We start from the raw sequence: 17,757 nt of genomic DNA, 5'->3' as shown, positions 1-17,757 counted from the left end.
AATGACCATCATTTATAAATTGTAAATTGATAGTTAATTCAAATTGAGTTAACAGTTATTTTACTGTCAACAAACCATGAAATTATAATTAATAATGTTAACTAATCATTAATAATGCTATAAAATTGGTTATTTTAACAATATATTGTCATTACAACATTTTATATACTATATTATAATTATTTCTTAATGATTACGAAATGATTTGTAAACCTTTTAAGATATAATTGATTCAGATATGTTAACCTGTTCTGTGAACAACATTTTGAACATGTGTTTTTGATATTATATAATATGCATGTGGCGGTGGTAGCCAGGCCGGTATATCTTTTAAAGAGTAAGTGGTGGATTTAAGTTTCCCCCTTCTTCGTGTTGTTTCCTTTCCTGTTGTGGTGGAACAGACTGATGGACGGTCACCCTGGTGTCTTTCCTAAACTAACCATATATCGTCCTCTTTTGAGTGTAGGTGCCCTCACGGCCAACGGCATTAGTGCAGACACCAGCACTGAGATTGGAAGAGCAAAGAACTGCCTGAGTCCTGAGGACATTATCGAGAAATACAAAGAGGCCATCTCCTACTATGGAAAGGTAATGACCAAAAACTACACGACACTTCAGTCAAGAATTCAACCAATATTGTTGTTTTTGTTGGATTAAATATACTAATAGGTAATATCAGGGTGATTCAAACATAGACAGTTTCCCGTACATATAAAAGGGATTTTCAAACAAGAGGTCGACCGATAGTGAATTTTTAAAGGCCGATATAATAATGATAGTTTGGAGCAGGAAAAACCTGATAGCAGATTAATCGGGCGATACATTTTGTGGGGAGAAATAAACTGAAAATGGGTCAGATATGACACGAATATGACTTGTCAGCTTGCTGTAAAATCAGAAAAAACATTTTCTAACTCTATCTCCAGAATAATGTATTGAAGGTTTTTCCATGGAGTGGAGAATTGCTTTCTGAAACAATATCTCTAACTATCTAAATAATAGATATCTAAAACGTAATTTAAAGTCTGTTGTGCATTTATAGCTGGAGTGCACTGAGGTTCATGGGGTCTTTAACCTTTGTTTAGATTATTATCTAAAGAGTTAACCACATAAAAAACAGATATTTTCATTATGTGTATGGAGCCTCCATGCAATACAGTGCTGTGCATCCCTGTGTGACTGAATAATCGGTTGACCTCTGTTTCAAACCAGCATTCAGACCATGAGACAATAAAGCTCCACAAAAAATGATGTATTTGTTTATAATATCAGACAAAATTTCTAACTGGAATCCACTATAAATATGTGTTTAACAACCAGAATATTGATCATCTATACAATAACAAACTGCAGTCATGTTATTAAACACTGACTAGCAGATAATGACTTTATAATAAAAGGTTATTCGCTCAGTACATCAGTCAAAGCACAGTATTGTCCTAATACTCATTGAAGGACAGTTAATAATGATTTAAACTCAATTAAAACATAACTTTATCAAACACATTGTCTTTGGTTAGGGGGTTAAAATTACATTAAAAAACAAACAATTCTATAAATAGATAAGAGCAGGTGCGGAGCTGCATTAAAAAGTAGTGACAGTCTATTTGGCCTTGTTTAAAATGGATATTGAAGTGGGAATTAAGGAGTTTTTGGCCAGAGGTGCTCTGAAGCAGCTGCAGCTGCTAGCTGAGAGGAGGAGTGAAGAGGATGTGAAGGGGCCTTAGTGATGAAGTCTGCCTTTCTTTTTACTGCATGACTGGAAAGGTCTGAGAGTCGAGCTTGTATGGTGCCAGATTTTGGTTGCAATTCTTTCCATCGTACTTTCATACTTTGGCCAGTATTACTGTGAAACGGGTATTAAATTGCATTCTATGTGGTATCAAAAAGTCTTCTATTTAACTTGGTGAACACCGCAGAAAACGTAATACTTCTCCTTTAAAAAAAAAAAAATATATAGTTGGTTTATATTTATAACCTGTTTTTAAAGATGTACATATTCATTTTCAGTAGGAACAAATGGGTTTAGGGGCCACAGACAGAGTAGGGAAGTCAGTAGATCTGTAATGTAGACCTAGAATGGGATTCTGTCGTTGATGAGGAGCCATTCTAAAGAAATTAAGTCCATCTAGCCCTCCAGTATTTAGATAAATGGTCATGCAGTACACAATAGTGTTTGCCTTCAGGTTGCTTTGATACAAAACCACCACTGGTTGGCAGAATGTCATGAGTGTAATCTGTATCCATGTCACCAGGGGGCAGTATTTGATTAGTTTTGATGGAGTTCGAAGGCAGTGACAACACTTTTGTCTGTTTAGTATCAGACCGGTACATGCTGACAGCAGCTGTTTATTTCTGAATGCTACATGGAGACTTACAAACAAGAATGAGAGCATGTGTAATCTAACCATATTAATGAGTGAAAACCCTTTTAAAGAGCAGTATTGGGTAGATAAAACCATATGAATAATGTATCTGTTCGTGGCTTAATAATATATTTGTACTCTCCTTTTGACCACTATACTTGTACAAAGTCACAAAGAATAGTATTAAAGTATCCCGTACTGCTTAGGGAAAGCTGAATAGGCTCATTATGCTCCCAAACTATTCAGAAGCAAACCTGTGCTTTATCTTAATTATTGTAATTGCCTTTTTGCACTGACCTCCCTCGGCCCTTTTACCCGTAACTAGTTCATTCAGAATTAAATTACATCTCAACACGTAGCCATTCAGTTATTAATTGAATTTTAATAAGGGGACAATGAGGAGGGAAGTTGAGGGACGGCGAGATAAAAAAAAAATGCACACACTAGTGCGCGGCGTGAAGCCCTAACAGCAGCAACAGCAGGTTTTTAGTGGAAGCACAAACGCAGCAGTTGCTGGAAATCCCTGAAAAACGAGCGACAGGGGATCCGAGTTATCACACTTGTCTGTCATCCCACATCGGCGGTGACTGATGAGGGTGGTCATATGTTAATGAAAAAACATTCCCCCTGATTATGAGGTGGGTTGCAGGAGTCAAGGCGACCCTCATTGACTGCTCATTTTTCATTAACCGAGCCGCCCCCGCTCCCCCCCTCTTATCTCCCTCAGTATAAGAACGCGGGCGTGATCGAGCTGGAGGCCTGCGTGAAAGCGGTCCGGGTGTTGGCCATTCAGAAGCGGGCGAGGGAGGCCTCCGAGTTCCTACAGAACGCCGTTTATATCAACCTGGGACAGGTACGCTATATGCTTTTTCCATATAAACACACAGCAGGATGATTAATAACAGCGGTATGGAGTACAGTTGAATCAGGGAAACTGCAGGATATCTTATTGTTAGCAGAAAAAGCGCAATAAAACACCTATGTGAACTGTTTGTGGATGTTTTATCACTACTGAAACATAGTCAATAAAAATATTGTGGCATGGAGTAGTGTGCAGGCGTTACCTTTTTCTCATATATTACCAAGATACACGTAAAATAAATATAAATATATCCAAGACACATGCGATGATCATGATGCAACTGCTGAATTACAGTACTGGCACCTTTTTTGGTCCAACATACAATATATACCTACATACATACATACATAAGATAAGATGTCTCTTACTTCACTGAAAAGTCCATTCTCAATGTATCCACACTTGTGTAAGTTGTATTTTGGACCATGATTCACTTCCAAACTAGTTGTGATGTCACTAAATCCGGCTGGTACGTTCACCTGGTAAAGTCAGATTTAAGATGAGTGCAGGGAAACTTCAGCAGGTGAATGTGAACACTTGAATCATTCTGCAGAGTGAAGCTCAAATATTCAAGTGAAGTATAAAATAAAAAAAAACACATTTTGAGATGAGGGGGGGACTTTAATGTTCATGTCTCCGTCACTGCAGCTCTCAGAAGAGGAGAAGATCCAGCGCTACAGCATACTGTCCGAGCTCTACGAGCTGATCGGCTTCCATCGCAAGTCAGCGTTTTTCAAGCGCGTCGCAGCCATGCAGTGTGTGGCTCCCACCATCCCAGAGCCGGGCTGGAGGGCCTGCTACAAGCTGCTGCTGGAGACGTTGCCTGGATACAGCCTGTCACTTGACCCCAAGGACTTCAACAAAGGTAAACTCACACACCTGGAGGTAGTAGATATTTTTGGACTGTGAAAATCTAGACATAACATCTCACATATTGCATGTAGTGGATTTCAGGACTTACTTACTTTCATTATTGATTCTTTTTTTATTAATTGATGTATCGTTTAGTTTATTAAACATCAGAAAATAGTTAAAAATAGCCACAATTTCCTGGAGTCAAAAGTGATGTTTTGAAAATGCTTGTTTTAACCGTCTTAGACCCAAAGATATTCAATTTACAACAAATCTATTCACATTTGAGAAACAATCTTAGAAGTTAATGTCTCTCTACGAACGCTCTGACTCCTATTAAACCTAAAATGAAGCTTTGATGGATCCTATAAGTTTCGCAAATATACCGGTCATCTATTGTGAATGGCATCATTTCTGTATTAGACCTACTGTATACAGTATTAAGCACGTGGCAAGCAACATATGCACCATAAATAAAAAGAAAAGAGAAGGTATAAAAGCAAACTGAGGGATTGGTCTCCTCCATCATAGCTGGATTTATTTATGTATTTTAAGGGTCACGAGTTAAGTAGTGCTGATTTTACATCTGTTAAAAGGAGTAAATCTCACTGAATTAATCTTTTTCAAATACTGAAAGCAGCACCCTTTTGCATGATCCAGATTATGTGAGTGGCAGCAGTGAAAAGAAATATTTAATAGATAGGAAATGAATAGCATTGCTTCGGTCCACCTCGAGCGTTGCTGTCTTTGTCAAGAGTGCTCTTCCAGTGTGTTCTGCATTCAAGCCTCCACTTTGCTCAAAAAAGAGGCACAGCTGAGACGTGACCCGGGCTTTTGTACCCTCTTTGGTGAGGTCCTCATGATAAGCCTCTTGGTTCTACAGACTATTGACCCCATGCTCATTGCAGCCACTCAGTGGCAAGCGCTAGGCAACACAAAAGACAGAGCTCACAGTGAACAGAAAGGCTCAGGGATATATATATATATATATATATATATATATATATATATATATATATATATTATCTTTTCTGATCGTTATTCAAGGGATTTTTTTCTCAGATGGGCTGTTAATGTCAGGCCTAGCTTCCTTTTATAAACTGTGAATAGAAACATTCTGTAGATTGTTTGAGGTCAAATCTTTGCACTCCTACTGTGAAAGGTTGTTTTAGATGGTATTTAGTGTATTTCACACCAATAGAACGCAACTCTTGATGCCTTGAGATCACTTGAGTATCGTCAGTGTGTACTGCCATTATTTCTGAACAAAGTCGAGCCTTTAGTTTAAAGAGAGAAAGCATAAAAGAACAGTGTTATTTGTTTGTGATAAAAACATTTTGTCTCGTTACTAGAGGGCAAACAGGAGAACCCTGGGATTCCTAGACTTTGCATCAATCGTCAGTTCATGTAGACTAATACTTTATTTTTTGTGTCATTTAGTCTAGATTTTTTTTTAATCTTTTTCCTCTCACTTTCCGTGTGGTAGTCTGCAAGTAACAAAGTACACAAACAGAAATTTCTGTTTCTGTTTCAAAAACAAAAACTGTAAGCAAGCAGCACAGCATGATGGGTCACATCATCTCCCCCTCTCCACAACACACAGCACCCCACATTACATTAAGGTTTTCTATTGCATATTACTGTCTAATGAAATCTCCATTAAAGGGACTATTTGTAACTTTCAGAAATGCTTCTTAACAGCGACACCTGTGGCCGTGAAATCAACGAAAGTCAGCGTCGAGCTCGCGCTTGCTCGCTCTAAATATACCTGAACGAGCATTGCTCAAAACAGTGAGGCGACACACGTCAGCTAAAACCACAATATCACTCTATATTTCAGCTGCTTGGTGCTGACCAGACGAAGGTCTCTCCATGAACATGATTTAGATTTGATCTTAGTGTTGGCTTTTACTGCCTCAGCGCAGGCTGATGCAGCGGGGCTCTGCAGCCGGAGAGAGCAGGGAGACACCGGCACCCGGTCGGTAACGAGACGATAACGTTACTAGCTGAGGAGCTCCGTCACTTCACAAGACACGGGAAACCTCTGTTGGTCTGGAGGAGCTGCAGCATTTTTTTTCTGCACAAACGTCCACTGAACATTCACTAGGTATTCTCAGAGCTAAACTAACTCTTCTGCAGTGTGGAGTGAGCGCGCGTTCACGTCTAGAGGTGGAGCGAGCTGAGAACGCGCGCGCTCTCTGAGCGAAGGCAGGCAGGCAGAGTTGGAGAGGCAGCAGCCACACGCGAACGCGCATATGTGAGCGCGCATGTGTGGCGACCCGCTACATTTATACGCTTCAAAAGTTACAAATAGTCCCTTTAATACATTCGATGAAGCTACCCCGCATTTGCTGGAGTCCACTAATATCTCTGAATTATATTATACTGTATAAATTTGCTCTTACTATTCCTTACTGGCCAACCCATATTATGGACAATATTCTCCCAGACCTCTTCTTCAAGCTCAGTGTGATATTACTGAGTATTAAGTATTTATACATAACCATATCGTGTAAGTATCATTACCGGTATATGTCCATTTACAATACCGCAGTAATTAGATGCCCTAGAAGAGCACTTCCTTGCTCGTACAGGTAATTTATTTTGGCAGTTAGCAGACCTAAAAGTAGAAATCTTTCTTGGGATGAAGTAAAGCATCATTATAAAGTAAAATAAAACATTATGGAAGAAAAATTAGTAGAGGTCCCAGTTATATTGGAAAACACATATAAAACCTTCACATATTGTGTTTAAGTTCTTATAACACAGGGGTGTCAGACACAGTTTGGACTGGAAATGTGTCCTCGGAGTCAAATGAATTCTTTGATTTAATTCATAGCTGAAAATTTGATTAAAATATTGAGATGAGACAGCAATATTTTTCACACACTCTTTTGTGAAATAATAGACTTTTGCAAGTTCTTTTGGTCAATATCCCAGATCTTGCACTTTACTTTTTGTAATTTCTTGTACAATAAAATAATCTTATACAATTAGACTCAAGTGGATGAATAGGGAGAGCATTATTCCGTGGAACTTGTGAGCTTGAATAACAGACCTTATGGTGCTATAACATAAATAATCCATACTGATATATCAGCTGTAAAATCCAAGTCCCGACTGAGGCCTGGGTAGATCCACTCTGAGTCCCCATGGCGCTGAGGGGAAAGCAGGGGATGACGGTTGTTAGTCTTTTGGTAGAAGGGATCAGATGGGAGTTTATCAAGCACTAAGCTGGAGAGGCAAGTTCAAGTTGGAAAGAAAATGGGCATCAATGGTGCATTCCAATAAGGCTGCTATTCCCTGAGAAACAGTGGAGCAAAATGGCGTTTTAAGTGGCTCACAGGCCCTTTTTCAAAAATGGGGACGCACTTTTTTTTCTCTAAATAGACCCCTGTTCTCAACAGTTGTCCTGCCGCCACAGAAATTTTGGGCGCTTCGTTTTCTTGTAATGATTTCCATGTTTATTATCGAGGATAATAACGGTGGTATGTAGCATCTCATCACCCTGAAAACTCCCCTAGCTTCATCACAGGCAGCCCCAGAGGTTCAGCGCCTTTTTTGAGTCATGTTTTGCATGACAGTGCGTCTTGCTTGGCCGTGGCACCGCGCTCATTATCTCGGCAGTATGTTAAATGGATTGCCAGACACCTCCAGTTCAGGTCTGAAAATACCACAAATGAAGTCATTTTTCGTGTTCGAGTGAGAGAGACATCCTCAGAAAATCCAAAGTGTCCTTTTGGATTACTGTTCTCCAGATAAGCGCTGGTTTTGGCAGACAGGTGGAAGTCAGCTATTTTTAGACTGCTTAGTGGGTGCAGTTTCACGACAGAGAGAAAAAATAGCTTATGAAGGAATTGCATTTACAGTTTATTCAGATGGCAGAAGAAGTCAGGATGAATAATGACGGTGGTAAGAAAAATGCTGATAACTGAAAAGCATGATTTGACGTTATTGGAAGTGGTATTTAAGCTGAGGAAACATCCAAGTGTTTACCAAATAACACTTCCTCCCTCTGGCCCCCGCGGCCTCCTCAGCACATCTTTCCTCTAGTTTTCTCTCCCACTTAGTGAGTCAACAGTCGACAGCTGGGAGTGGAGCAAGCGATCTCGTAGGGGGCTGAGGGTCTTATGTAACAGTTGGTGTCAAGCTAGAATGCTATTAAGATGTCTTGTGGATCTCTGCAGAGCGAACAACACTGACTAAGTTAGTACCACGCTGGAGCACATGTGACAGGCAATGGGGGTACTTCAATTTTAAGAGATGGCTATAATGAAAAGACTTGAGTTTGATCTAATTATGCGTGGCCTTTTGTGTGCAAAACATGCCAGATAGACTTATGAAGGTTTGTCACACACTTGTTGCACTTTCTCAAGTATTAATGTTTGTCACTGAACACATTCTTGAGTAGTTAATTAGTAGTCATTGTGTAGGTGTGCTGAAATTAGGGCAGGGACATATCTTAAATTATTATCACGAAAGTACTACAATATTTTTTCCAATATCAGTTTATATTACAATATGCAAATTTTGTCTAATTGATGTTTAGTGAATTGATCTGAGTTCTGTTATTATTCATAACATCAGAGAACATTTCTCATGTGTAAAACAATAAGTGCAATAACTGATTTTGTAAGTTTTTAAACACAACCTACTTAAAATCATTTTTTGTAACAGCAGTAAAACAGTAAAGCAATATGATCATGTTGCCACAATAGGATTTCGCTAAAAGTTGACAAATGATAATATTGTCTTATCACCCAGCGGTGGTTGATGTTGACAGGTAATTCTGTCAAATTTTGATTTGTAAAGGAGCACCAATGCGTTTTTTGGAACTGAGATGATTACAGAAATGGCATCAAATTGCTCGTTCCGTCCGACCAACCGTCAACTACCAAAATATATATTTTTTTACTATCAGATAAGATAAAGAAAAGCAGCAAATCCTCATAATTGAGCAGCTGTAACTAGCAATGTTTGACATTTTTGCTTGAAAAATGACTGAAACAGATTACATTAAAAACTGTCTGAAACCAGAGGCGCCACAACTAATCAAATAGAAGGACACAATTAACAAAATCTATAAAATAGTGATAATAAATCTCAGAATTAGAAATCTAACTAAACTGTTTGATGTTAAATGGAAGAGGATACATAAAATAAACATACAAAATATAATATATAATATATAATTTGTCCTTTAAAATATTCCCTGAACCAAACCTTACTTTATTTACTTTTATATTTTTTTATTTTTATTAAATTTCTTGTTACTTAAATTTCATAATCAAAGATATTATTATTATTATTATTATTATTATTATTATTATTATTATTATCTTTTTTAATTTGTATTTAGTTTATTTATTTATTTTTAGATGTCGGGATCTTGACTTGGGAGGGATATATAGCAGCTATTATAAAGTTGTTTTAGTTTAGTTACTTCTCTTTTTCTTTCTTCTCTGAGAAGTAACTACTGTAAGGGATCACAATTTCACAAATAAGGAGTATAAAAAAGAGAAGAAAAATGACTGAAACAATTACAGAAAAAAATACCAAAATAGTTGCAGACTGTCGTTCGACAAATCAATTAATTAATTGACTAATCTTTGCAGCTCTAATACATACCAACAATCCTTTATTAATAAAAAAGGTAAATGATGACTTTGACATCATGAAATACAAATAATGGTTAACAATGAAACTTGAAATTTTTCGTTTAAAAGTGGTCAACCAAAGATCTCAAAGCAGCCTATTTTGAATACCAGGTAGATTTATTTCAGAATATGTTTACAGTTAAAACATCGTATCCAGAAAGGGTTGAAAACATGTTAAAAGATAAAGAACAGTTTATAATGACAGGCACAGTAAAACAACAACACTAACCTGGTGGCGCAACATAGGTTACACAAATATCAGCATTACAGTATTTTCAAATGAAGAAAGATATTTTTTCTCATGCTGGAAACATTTACCACAGTGACAGAATGTCCTTGTATGATCTGTATCACAAGTGTAGAATATTATCCCACAGATAGACTTGATGCATCTCCACTAATCTGATAGGACAGCTGTGTAACATTAGATGTCAGCAATGAGCCTCGTCAGCTTTGTGAACATGAATTTCTCTCTGTCGTCATCTCTCTCTCAGGTACCCACCGAGGCTGGGCTGCTGTTCAGATGCGCCTCCTACATGAACTGGTGTACGCCTCCCGTCGCATGGGCAACCCCGGCCTGTCTGTGCGCCACCTGTCCTTCCTGCTGCAGACCATGCTGGACTTCCTGTCTGATCAAGGTCAGCTCACAATGAGGCTTTAAAAAAAGCAGCAATATTACACTTTCTTTTTTTCATTGTAGAATTTTAAACCCTGTGAGGTGCCTCCAGCTTCATGTCCAGCCTTCAAAAATAACATGGAAACAGCCACCCTGTCCTTTGGTGATTGCGGTATTATACCTTGTGCTTAATAGTATGCGATGCACAACAAAGCCAGCTTTTTCTTGGCGGGAGTGCAACATTGTGCTCTGACCAGAAATCCTGTGCAGCCAGGAGATAGTGTGAGCCAGACGGTCCACTGGCCACACAATAGAGGCCAGCGTAATCCTTGGTTGGCTACGGAGCATGAGAATGGAGGGAGGGAGGGAAGGGGAGAAGAAGGAGATGAGGTATGAACAAGATGAAGCAAGCTTACAGTATAAAATATTAACCATCAGCAAAGGGACTGTGTGCAGAGCTGTGTTTAGGGTGCTGCTTATACAAGCTGGAATGATATTACTCTCTACAGCCTTACATACATCAAGGGGCTAGAAAAACGCTATACCAAATGATTCATTACTACTGCTACTGCTGAGTGTTCTCTCACTGTAGAAACTGACCTTGTAAGCTGGGTTCTTGAGCAGCAAAATACCATTTCATATTTACTCAGTGTAACTTTTTTGGGGCTCAGAGCAGCGCTGCCTGCCGCAGTTTGGGTGCCCTCCTTTGATTGCCTCTATTCCCGTCTGCAGTGTGATATTACAAATGTCAGAAAGGTTATTGTAGGTTGCTCAAGTGGAATAATTCTCTTTTGATGTGTCTTGTGTGTGTGTATATGTCAAGCATAGAATAGAGTTGGTCAGGTAAGGACATTTATGGCTCTGCTATAGAAGTCTTACAGATATTGTAGTAAAGAAAGTCAACTTTAAAATGAAACTTTCAGACATTTACAGGTTAAATTTACAAAATTTTGACATCATACAACATATTACAAACAACATTTAAATATGATGAGTTTAAGGTACTAACCGGTTAATTATTAAATAAAAAAAACTCCGGCGCTCCATTGACTCAATGGCTATGATAAACGGTGTATTTTTGACGATTCTTTTGTGAAGAAAACATGCCTTTTCAAACCTACCGGCGGGTTGTAGGGGTTTAGAGGGTTAACTGCTCTTCCTCTGGGTCACGAGAAGGTGAGAATGTTAATTATAGTTGATTCAAGGACTGCCTGAGAGGGTGACATCAGCAAGGGACATGTGATAAGAGCAGAGTGAGATTAAAAACACAACAATAAGGTGAAAAAGAGAGGAGCAGCAGAGTGAATGAGGAGAAGTCATGAGTAATCACTTGTTTCCACTGGACGTGATTGACCCCTCGCCGTCTCTCGGAACAGAAGTGCTTACATTTTAAACAGAGCTGCTGGCTGTAAAGTGCGAGTGAAGCCATAAAGACTTTTGGTTCAGTAAGAGAAATAAATTGAAAGTGCCTCTTCATTTGATGCTTTAGAATGTGCAACTTGAATAAAACCAGTATGGACAGCGGAGGTCTCACTTACATGCTGATTACGTCTTGCTAACATGATGTCTTAAGTTATAGATACACATTTTGGTGCACTATTGTAACAAATCTTGATCAATTTTAACTTTTTTTTTTGCAAATGTCCACCTTGCATAAACTTAAAATTTAAATTCATAAAGATTTGTTACAATGGTGTCTCTCAAGAGGTGCAGGTTATGATGTCATTTTCCCACCGATTTGCAGCCTCAGTACAATTTACAGTAAAGGCCTCCTGGTGCTGAATCGTGGCTTCGCATGCCTCCATAATGTTAATCAGAGCGTTGCATTTTAAGCCACTTTATTCTACAAGATCAAGCCTGCGGAGCATCCATACTATCCGCTTGTCATGATTGAGTTTACATACTGTATGGGGCCGTACACATGCGCATCTTTTGCATGCTCAAATCCATTGTTGTTTTTTGTTTTCTATTAATTTATTTGTTTATTTAATTTATTATTATTATAACTTTTTTCTCTTTTGTATGATTATTATTATATTTTTATTTTATTTTATTCTATTCTTTTTTTTTAATTTAATTTTGAATGCTGATGTTGTTTTCTGTAGTGTACTTATTGTGTTTGTCTCTAAGCTCAACTACTTAAAAATTGGTTTATAAACTATTGTAATTAGGAACTGTAAATTGCATATACGAAAACAAGTATAAAATAAAAAAAAAAAAAAAAAGTCAAATCCGTTGTCAATATAGACGTGCGGCAGCCACGCTGAGAAGCTTGAGCAACGCCATCGCGTGACGAACCACAAGTGCTGAGCGGTGGCTGTGCTCCGAGATAATAATAGTTAGCCAAATCCATTTATCTTTGTTTAGTTAAGTCAGTGAGGTTTTATTACTAAATTATCGCAACTTTATCATCGTCATCGCAGCACGCAGGTTTTGGTTGCTTAGTAACGGCAGGTGTGACAGTAGTGCAGCCTCCGAAGCACCTTGAATAAAAGGATGAAAGCGGCACAGCTGGCGTTCTCCACGCGTTTAGACGCGGCATGTGAACAGCCCATATCCCATATGTTTTATTACAAGTTTAGATTTGGACATGCACTTATCTTGATGTCCTTTATTTGACCTGTTGTTACCTTTTGACCGGCCGGCTGCCAGATTAACAACAGCGTCATAATTGCATTGTGACTGGAGGGTGTCTCAGGTGATTTGGAGCTGCTGCTGTTCGTAGTGCTTTTCAGCTCTGTAGCTCCCAACATTTGGGAGACAGTTGGGGGATGTAGGAAAACTTGAGAGCAGGTACTATTGGCCCAACCTCATTATTCTCAATTTCTCCAGCGGGCACAGAAAATGCATTTGTGTATCATTTACAGTGATTTGATGTTGGGTAAAGTGTCCCTAACCACCAATTAGTGATCCCCTTGAGGTAGAAACAACCTAAAACCAAACATCACTTATCTGCTCAGAAAAAAAAAGTGATGTTTCTCACTGTGCAGTTGCAATGACCAGTGAAATTGTTGCATCATTTGGCGAAAATGACTCACTTCACTTCTCCAAGAAGTAAATTGATATGGTTGTTTTGGGGTTGCAGACTTGCAATACAAAGTGCAGATGATGTCACTTTTTTATAAACCCGCATTTCATGAGATAGGGATTTCTGATCCCCTTGTTTTACCTGGGTAATGATAGACACTGTTATACATTTATATAAATAAATAAATGTATATAAATGTATACGTTATACATTGTTATACGGCAGTCGGTGTTTGTGAAAGATGCTCCTTGCGCCTTTTAATGTTACATGTGTGCCTTAACAGTTTTATAATGAACCGAAAATACGTTGACACTTCTCAATGGGTGGGCTGGCTGGCTGGCACTCACCGGGTGCATGTCCTCCATGTCGGCTTGCACACTGCGCAGTGACCGGCTCTTGTTCGGAGAGGCCCAGGGGTGAAAGTGGCAAACAGGGCCGTGGACTGGTGCTCGCTGTGCCCTCTCACCCTGCTCGGAGGGGACGGGCCCCTGTCTGCGGCGATGACGGTAACCAACCCGTCTTGAAACACTGAGCCCGTCTCTTTTAACATGGTTTATAAGTGACTTTTTTGCCGAGTCATCACCATTCATATCTATAGAACCAATGTGTTTAGGATTAACTTGTTTACGAGAGCACAGAGGTGGAAGAAGTACTCACAGCGTGTACCACAGCGTAAAAGTACTCTGTTACGAGTAAAAGTTCGACATTCAAAATGTCACTAAAGTAAAAGTACAAAAGTATTAGCATCAAAATATAGTCTACTTAAAGAACCAAAAGTAAAAATACTCATGCAGAATGTCCCATTTCATAATAATACGTATATATTTTGGTATAGGCCTATATCATTGGATTATAATTATTGATGCATTAATGTGTTCATCACTTTAATGTCACAGCTGGTAAAGGTGGAGCTACTTTTAACCACTTCATATATTTAATAATGATATACTACTTAATAATACACCTTAGTTTATTAGTTGATTTAGATGCAGTGGAGTGGAAGTGGGCTATTAAGTTACATATAATGGAAATAAGTAAATTACAAGTACCTCAAAATTGTACTTAAATACAGTACTATCCTAAATGTACTTAGTTACATTCCACCACTGCTGGACACAAAATTGTCTATAAGAGCACAAGATCTTTTAGTAGATCTAGCCTCTTAATTTTGTTCTCAAAGTGCACCAGATTGATGCATTTTAACTTTAAAATGTAAAAAATGTTCTTCCGGGGGACCATGCCTCCAGACCACCCTAGAGGGTCTGAGGTCCACCCAAGACAGTCTCACAAAATCCTGGATGATACCACCTCCGCCTCATTTTGAGCAAGGAAAAACCCCGCTAAGCTTCACTAAACAAACAGTTTGATGTGGATATATTATGAAGTGCGGCAGCAGATAGAAGACATCGACTCTCCTGCAGCCTTGATATGGCTGTAGGGATTCCTTTCACTGAAAGAGAGCTCTTTCATGTAGCGTGAAAGCAGTTGTAGATGACAGATGATGCTCAAGTGGCACTCCACTGGTCTCACCCGTCAAGTTCAGTTTACCCGTCATTAGGAGTGCCACTCAGCCTGTGAAAACACGTAATAAGTAATGTCTCTTGTGGCTCTGGAGGAGCTTTGTCAAGTCTGAGGAAATAACCCCAGTGGTGTCATCAGGGAATCACACATTTTAACAATTATAAACTGGCGGCATGGAGTTTGAAATACATTGGCATTTACCTGGCAGTCTAAATCTAACAAAACTATGTTATCAAGTTGCATTATGGGAAGTGTAGGATCCAGCATTTTGACCCATTTCAGGGACTAATGCTTGGTTTCCACCAAAAGTTCAGAAGACATTTTAGTCCCTGGAACTCCTTTTCAAGGAACTAAAAGGTTCCTTCAGCCCATTGTTGTCTGCTTTTCCACCGTGGTCTAAACACCTGTGAAGATTAGACAGATTAGTCCGCTGTAAAAACAAGTTGAAAAAAAACAAACGCTTAAATGACATCTACTGCTGCATAGTATTTACTGATGCACGTTGGATGTAATGAATGAAATGCACAGAAGGAAAATAAAACTAAGAACAAGAGCGTCTGTCTCCGCAGTGAATCATCTGTTGATTGTTTGATGGTTATTTATTTGTGCTTTAGAACGTAACCGCCTCGGAAAAAATCAGAAAATACGTTTTTTTTTTCTCTCATTTACGGCACCGCCGAGCTGTCTCCCTCTTCTAACGTTACTGCTCGCCCTCGCGATCTCTCTTGTCTTTTTCTCTCTGTATTTTTTGTTAATGAGTCGGGAAGCTGACAGTAAAGCCTAACTTTACTTTCAATGTTGGCAAACAAAGAAACATGTTCTCCCCTTGTCCTAAAATGGTCCTCAATTGATTCAGTTGTCATTGAGTAGAGTACTTCCTTGTATATGAATGAAGCTGTACAGTTGAAGCTGTTTCAGCAGCGGCACTGTGTGTATGTTTCACCAATCATAGAAGGTCATCCCTGCAAACTCCACCTTGAAAGTTCCGGTACTTTGGCAAAGTACTATTCATCAATCGACCACGGCCTTTTTGGGGCTAAAAAGTCCCTGGAAAATGTCCCCGGAACTTAATTTAGACCCTGGTCCCTGCGGTCAAAACGCAATGAGTTCCTAAGAAGGTTCTTAGTTGTGGGGGAAAGTTCCTGCGGTGGAAACGGGGCTTAAAAGATCTTGACCTCTGCTGCTATGATCTCCCGTGAGCCCTCTAGCTTTATGGAAGCATAAAAGTACCAAATATCTGGAATACCCCTTTAAGATTTGTCTTTATTGGCATTGTTGCCATACAGTGCATATTTCATCAAATTGCAATACCTGTTCTCTCACTCTTTTAGGCACATACAATGCCAAATTAAGCATTAAAGAGTGTACTTGAGTCAACATGTCGCTGCAGTGTTTACAGTTTTTGTAAACTCACAAAAACAATGATATTTCTTATTTTTTAATAGTGAATTTTAATACCAGAAGGATTAATGTAACTCTTTCAGTTGCTCAGTTTCTAGTCTACAAGTGTCATTATTATTTTTTTTTTGCTGCTGGCTTTTTCCTTGAAACCAGTCAGAAACATCTAAATTATTCATAAAACTGTTGATATGTCTGTGTGTGGTCTGTCAGTAGTTTTCATTTCCCAATATAATTTGATAAATCTCCCTTTGAAAATGTTCCCGTTGTCTGCGCTGTCATTAAAGGTATTTGAAGCTCTAGACTCACCTCTTTCGCAGTAGTGTCTAAGAATGATAAGCCTCCAAGCAGAGCAAATATAGAAATCGCTGGGGGGCCCTTAACTGTACTGCTGAGCTTTTTCTTTTTCATCAAATTGTGAAAAGATTTCAGGAGAATGATAGCGGTGTCACTTCAGGACCTGCTCATAAAATTTCAGTTATTGCCTGATTTGCCATTTGGTTACCGCGCCATCATTCAGTCTGACATCAGCTTCTTGTTTACCATTTTCTACCAAACATAAAATGGCCAGTTTATTATGCCTGATTTATCTGTCCGCTTGACGTACGTAGCTTCCTGTTTATCATGTCAATTAAAGCAAGATGTAATTTGTAACTTATTGACGATATACTATGCCATTGTTGCTGTGCCCTCCAAGCAATACAGCAGCTGAGTTTCTCAGCTTCTTTTGGGGTCCGTTCACACAGAGACACATTGCATAAAGATATGCATAGAAATGCTGTTGAGCTCCTTTCAGTGCACATGTTGATCTGCTTTAAGAGCAGGTATATCAGTCACTTGATTTGCCTCAGTAGCTTCATAAATTGAATCCATGCTTTCCACCATGCGTTGTAGGTTTCGATAACATTTCCCAACTTCAGTCCCTAATACAAGGGGCCTGATTGGATATTCAGAGGTCTGCAACCTGTAGTTTAATTTAGTCATCTGGTCATCATTTTCATACATAACCATTGAATATATTGTTCCCTCAGCATCACACAGCTCTGTATTATCATTTTGATAGAATTGTAATGAAGAACCATTATTATGCAACCAGAATCTTTTAGTGTGACGTGGTTTTGGATGTGAACTGTTTTAAGGATATTTTGTTAAATAAATACTGGTACTTGAAAGCATACATGCCACTGGACTACAACTCCCATACTATCCTAATAACCATGATATAAGTGGAAACTTATTCGGAATATTTTTCAATTTATATATGCTGTTATACGTTTTGTTAGTTTTAGTAAACTAGTAGGAACGATATTATCGTGATATCTATAGAAAATAAAAAAAATAATTCTATCAGACAAATTCATCTTGAACTTTGTACTTGTTTGTGCGATTTGTCTCTTTTTTATGCGTCCGTATGTACGTACGTCTGGTCCATATCCGTGAACGTGATCTCTCAAGAA

General features: G+C 38.7%; 1 protein-coding gene across 2 annotated transcripts in view; it reads left to right on the top strand.

The window, feature by feature from the left end:
* The window catches only part of trappc9 (trafficking protein particle complex 9), a 250,202-nt gene that overhangs the window by 12,118 nt on the left and 220,327 nt on the right, over positions 1–17,757 (top strand). For both annotated transcript variants that reach the window (XM_037794320.1, XM_037794319.1), the window contains 4 exons: positions 467–588; positions 3,094–3,219; positions 3,877–4,093; positions 10,232–10,375. In XM_037794320.1, the coding sequence (XP_037650248.1) occupies positions 467–588; positions 3,094–3,219; positions 3,877–4,093; positions 10,232–10,375 (609 nt within the window). The remainder of the gene's footprint in view (positions 1–466; positions 589–3,093; positions 3,220–3,876; positions 4,094–10,231; positions 10,376–17,757) is intronic.

This window comes from Sebastes umbrosus, chromosome 15 (genome assembly GCF_015220745.1).
Source record: "Sebastes umbrosus isolate fSebUmb1 chromosome 15, fSebUmb1.pri, whole genome shotgun sequence".
NCBI lineage: Eukaryota > Metazoa > Chordata > Actinopteri > Perciformes > Sebastidae > Sebastes > Sebastes umbrosus.
The sequence above is the reverse complement of the archived record's forward strand: the minus strand, read 5'-3'. Positions and strand labels throughout refer to the sequence as shown.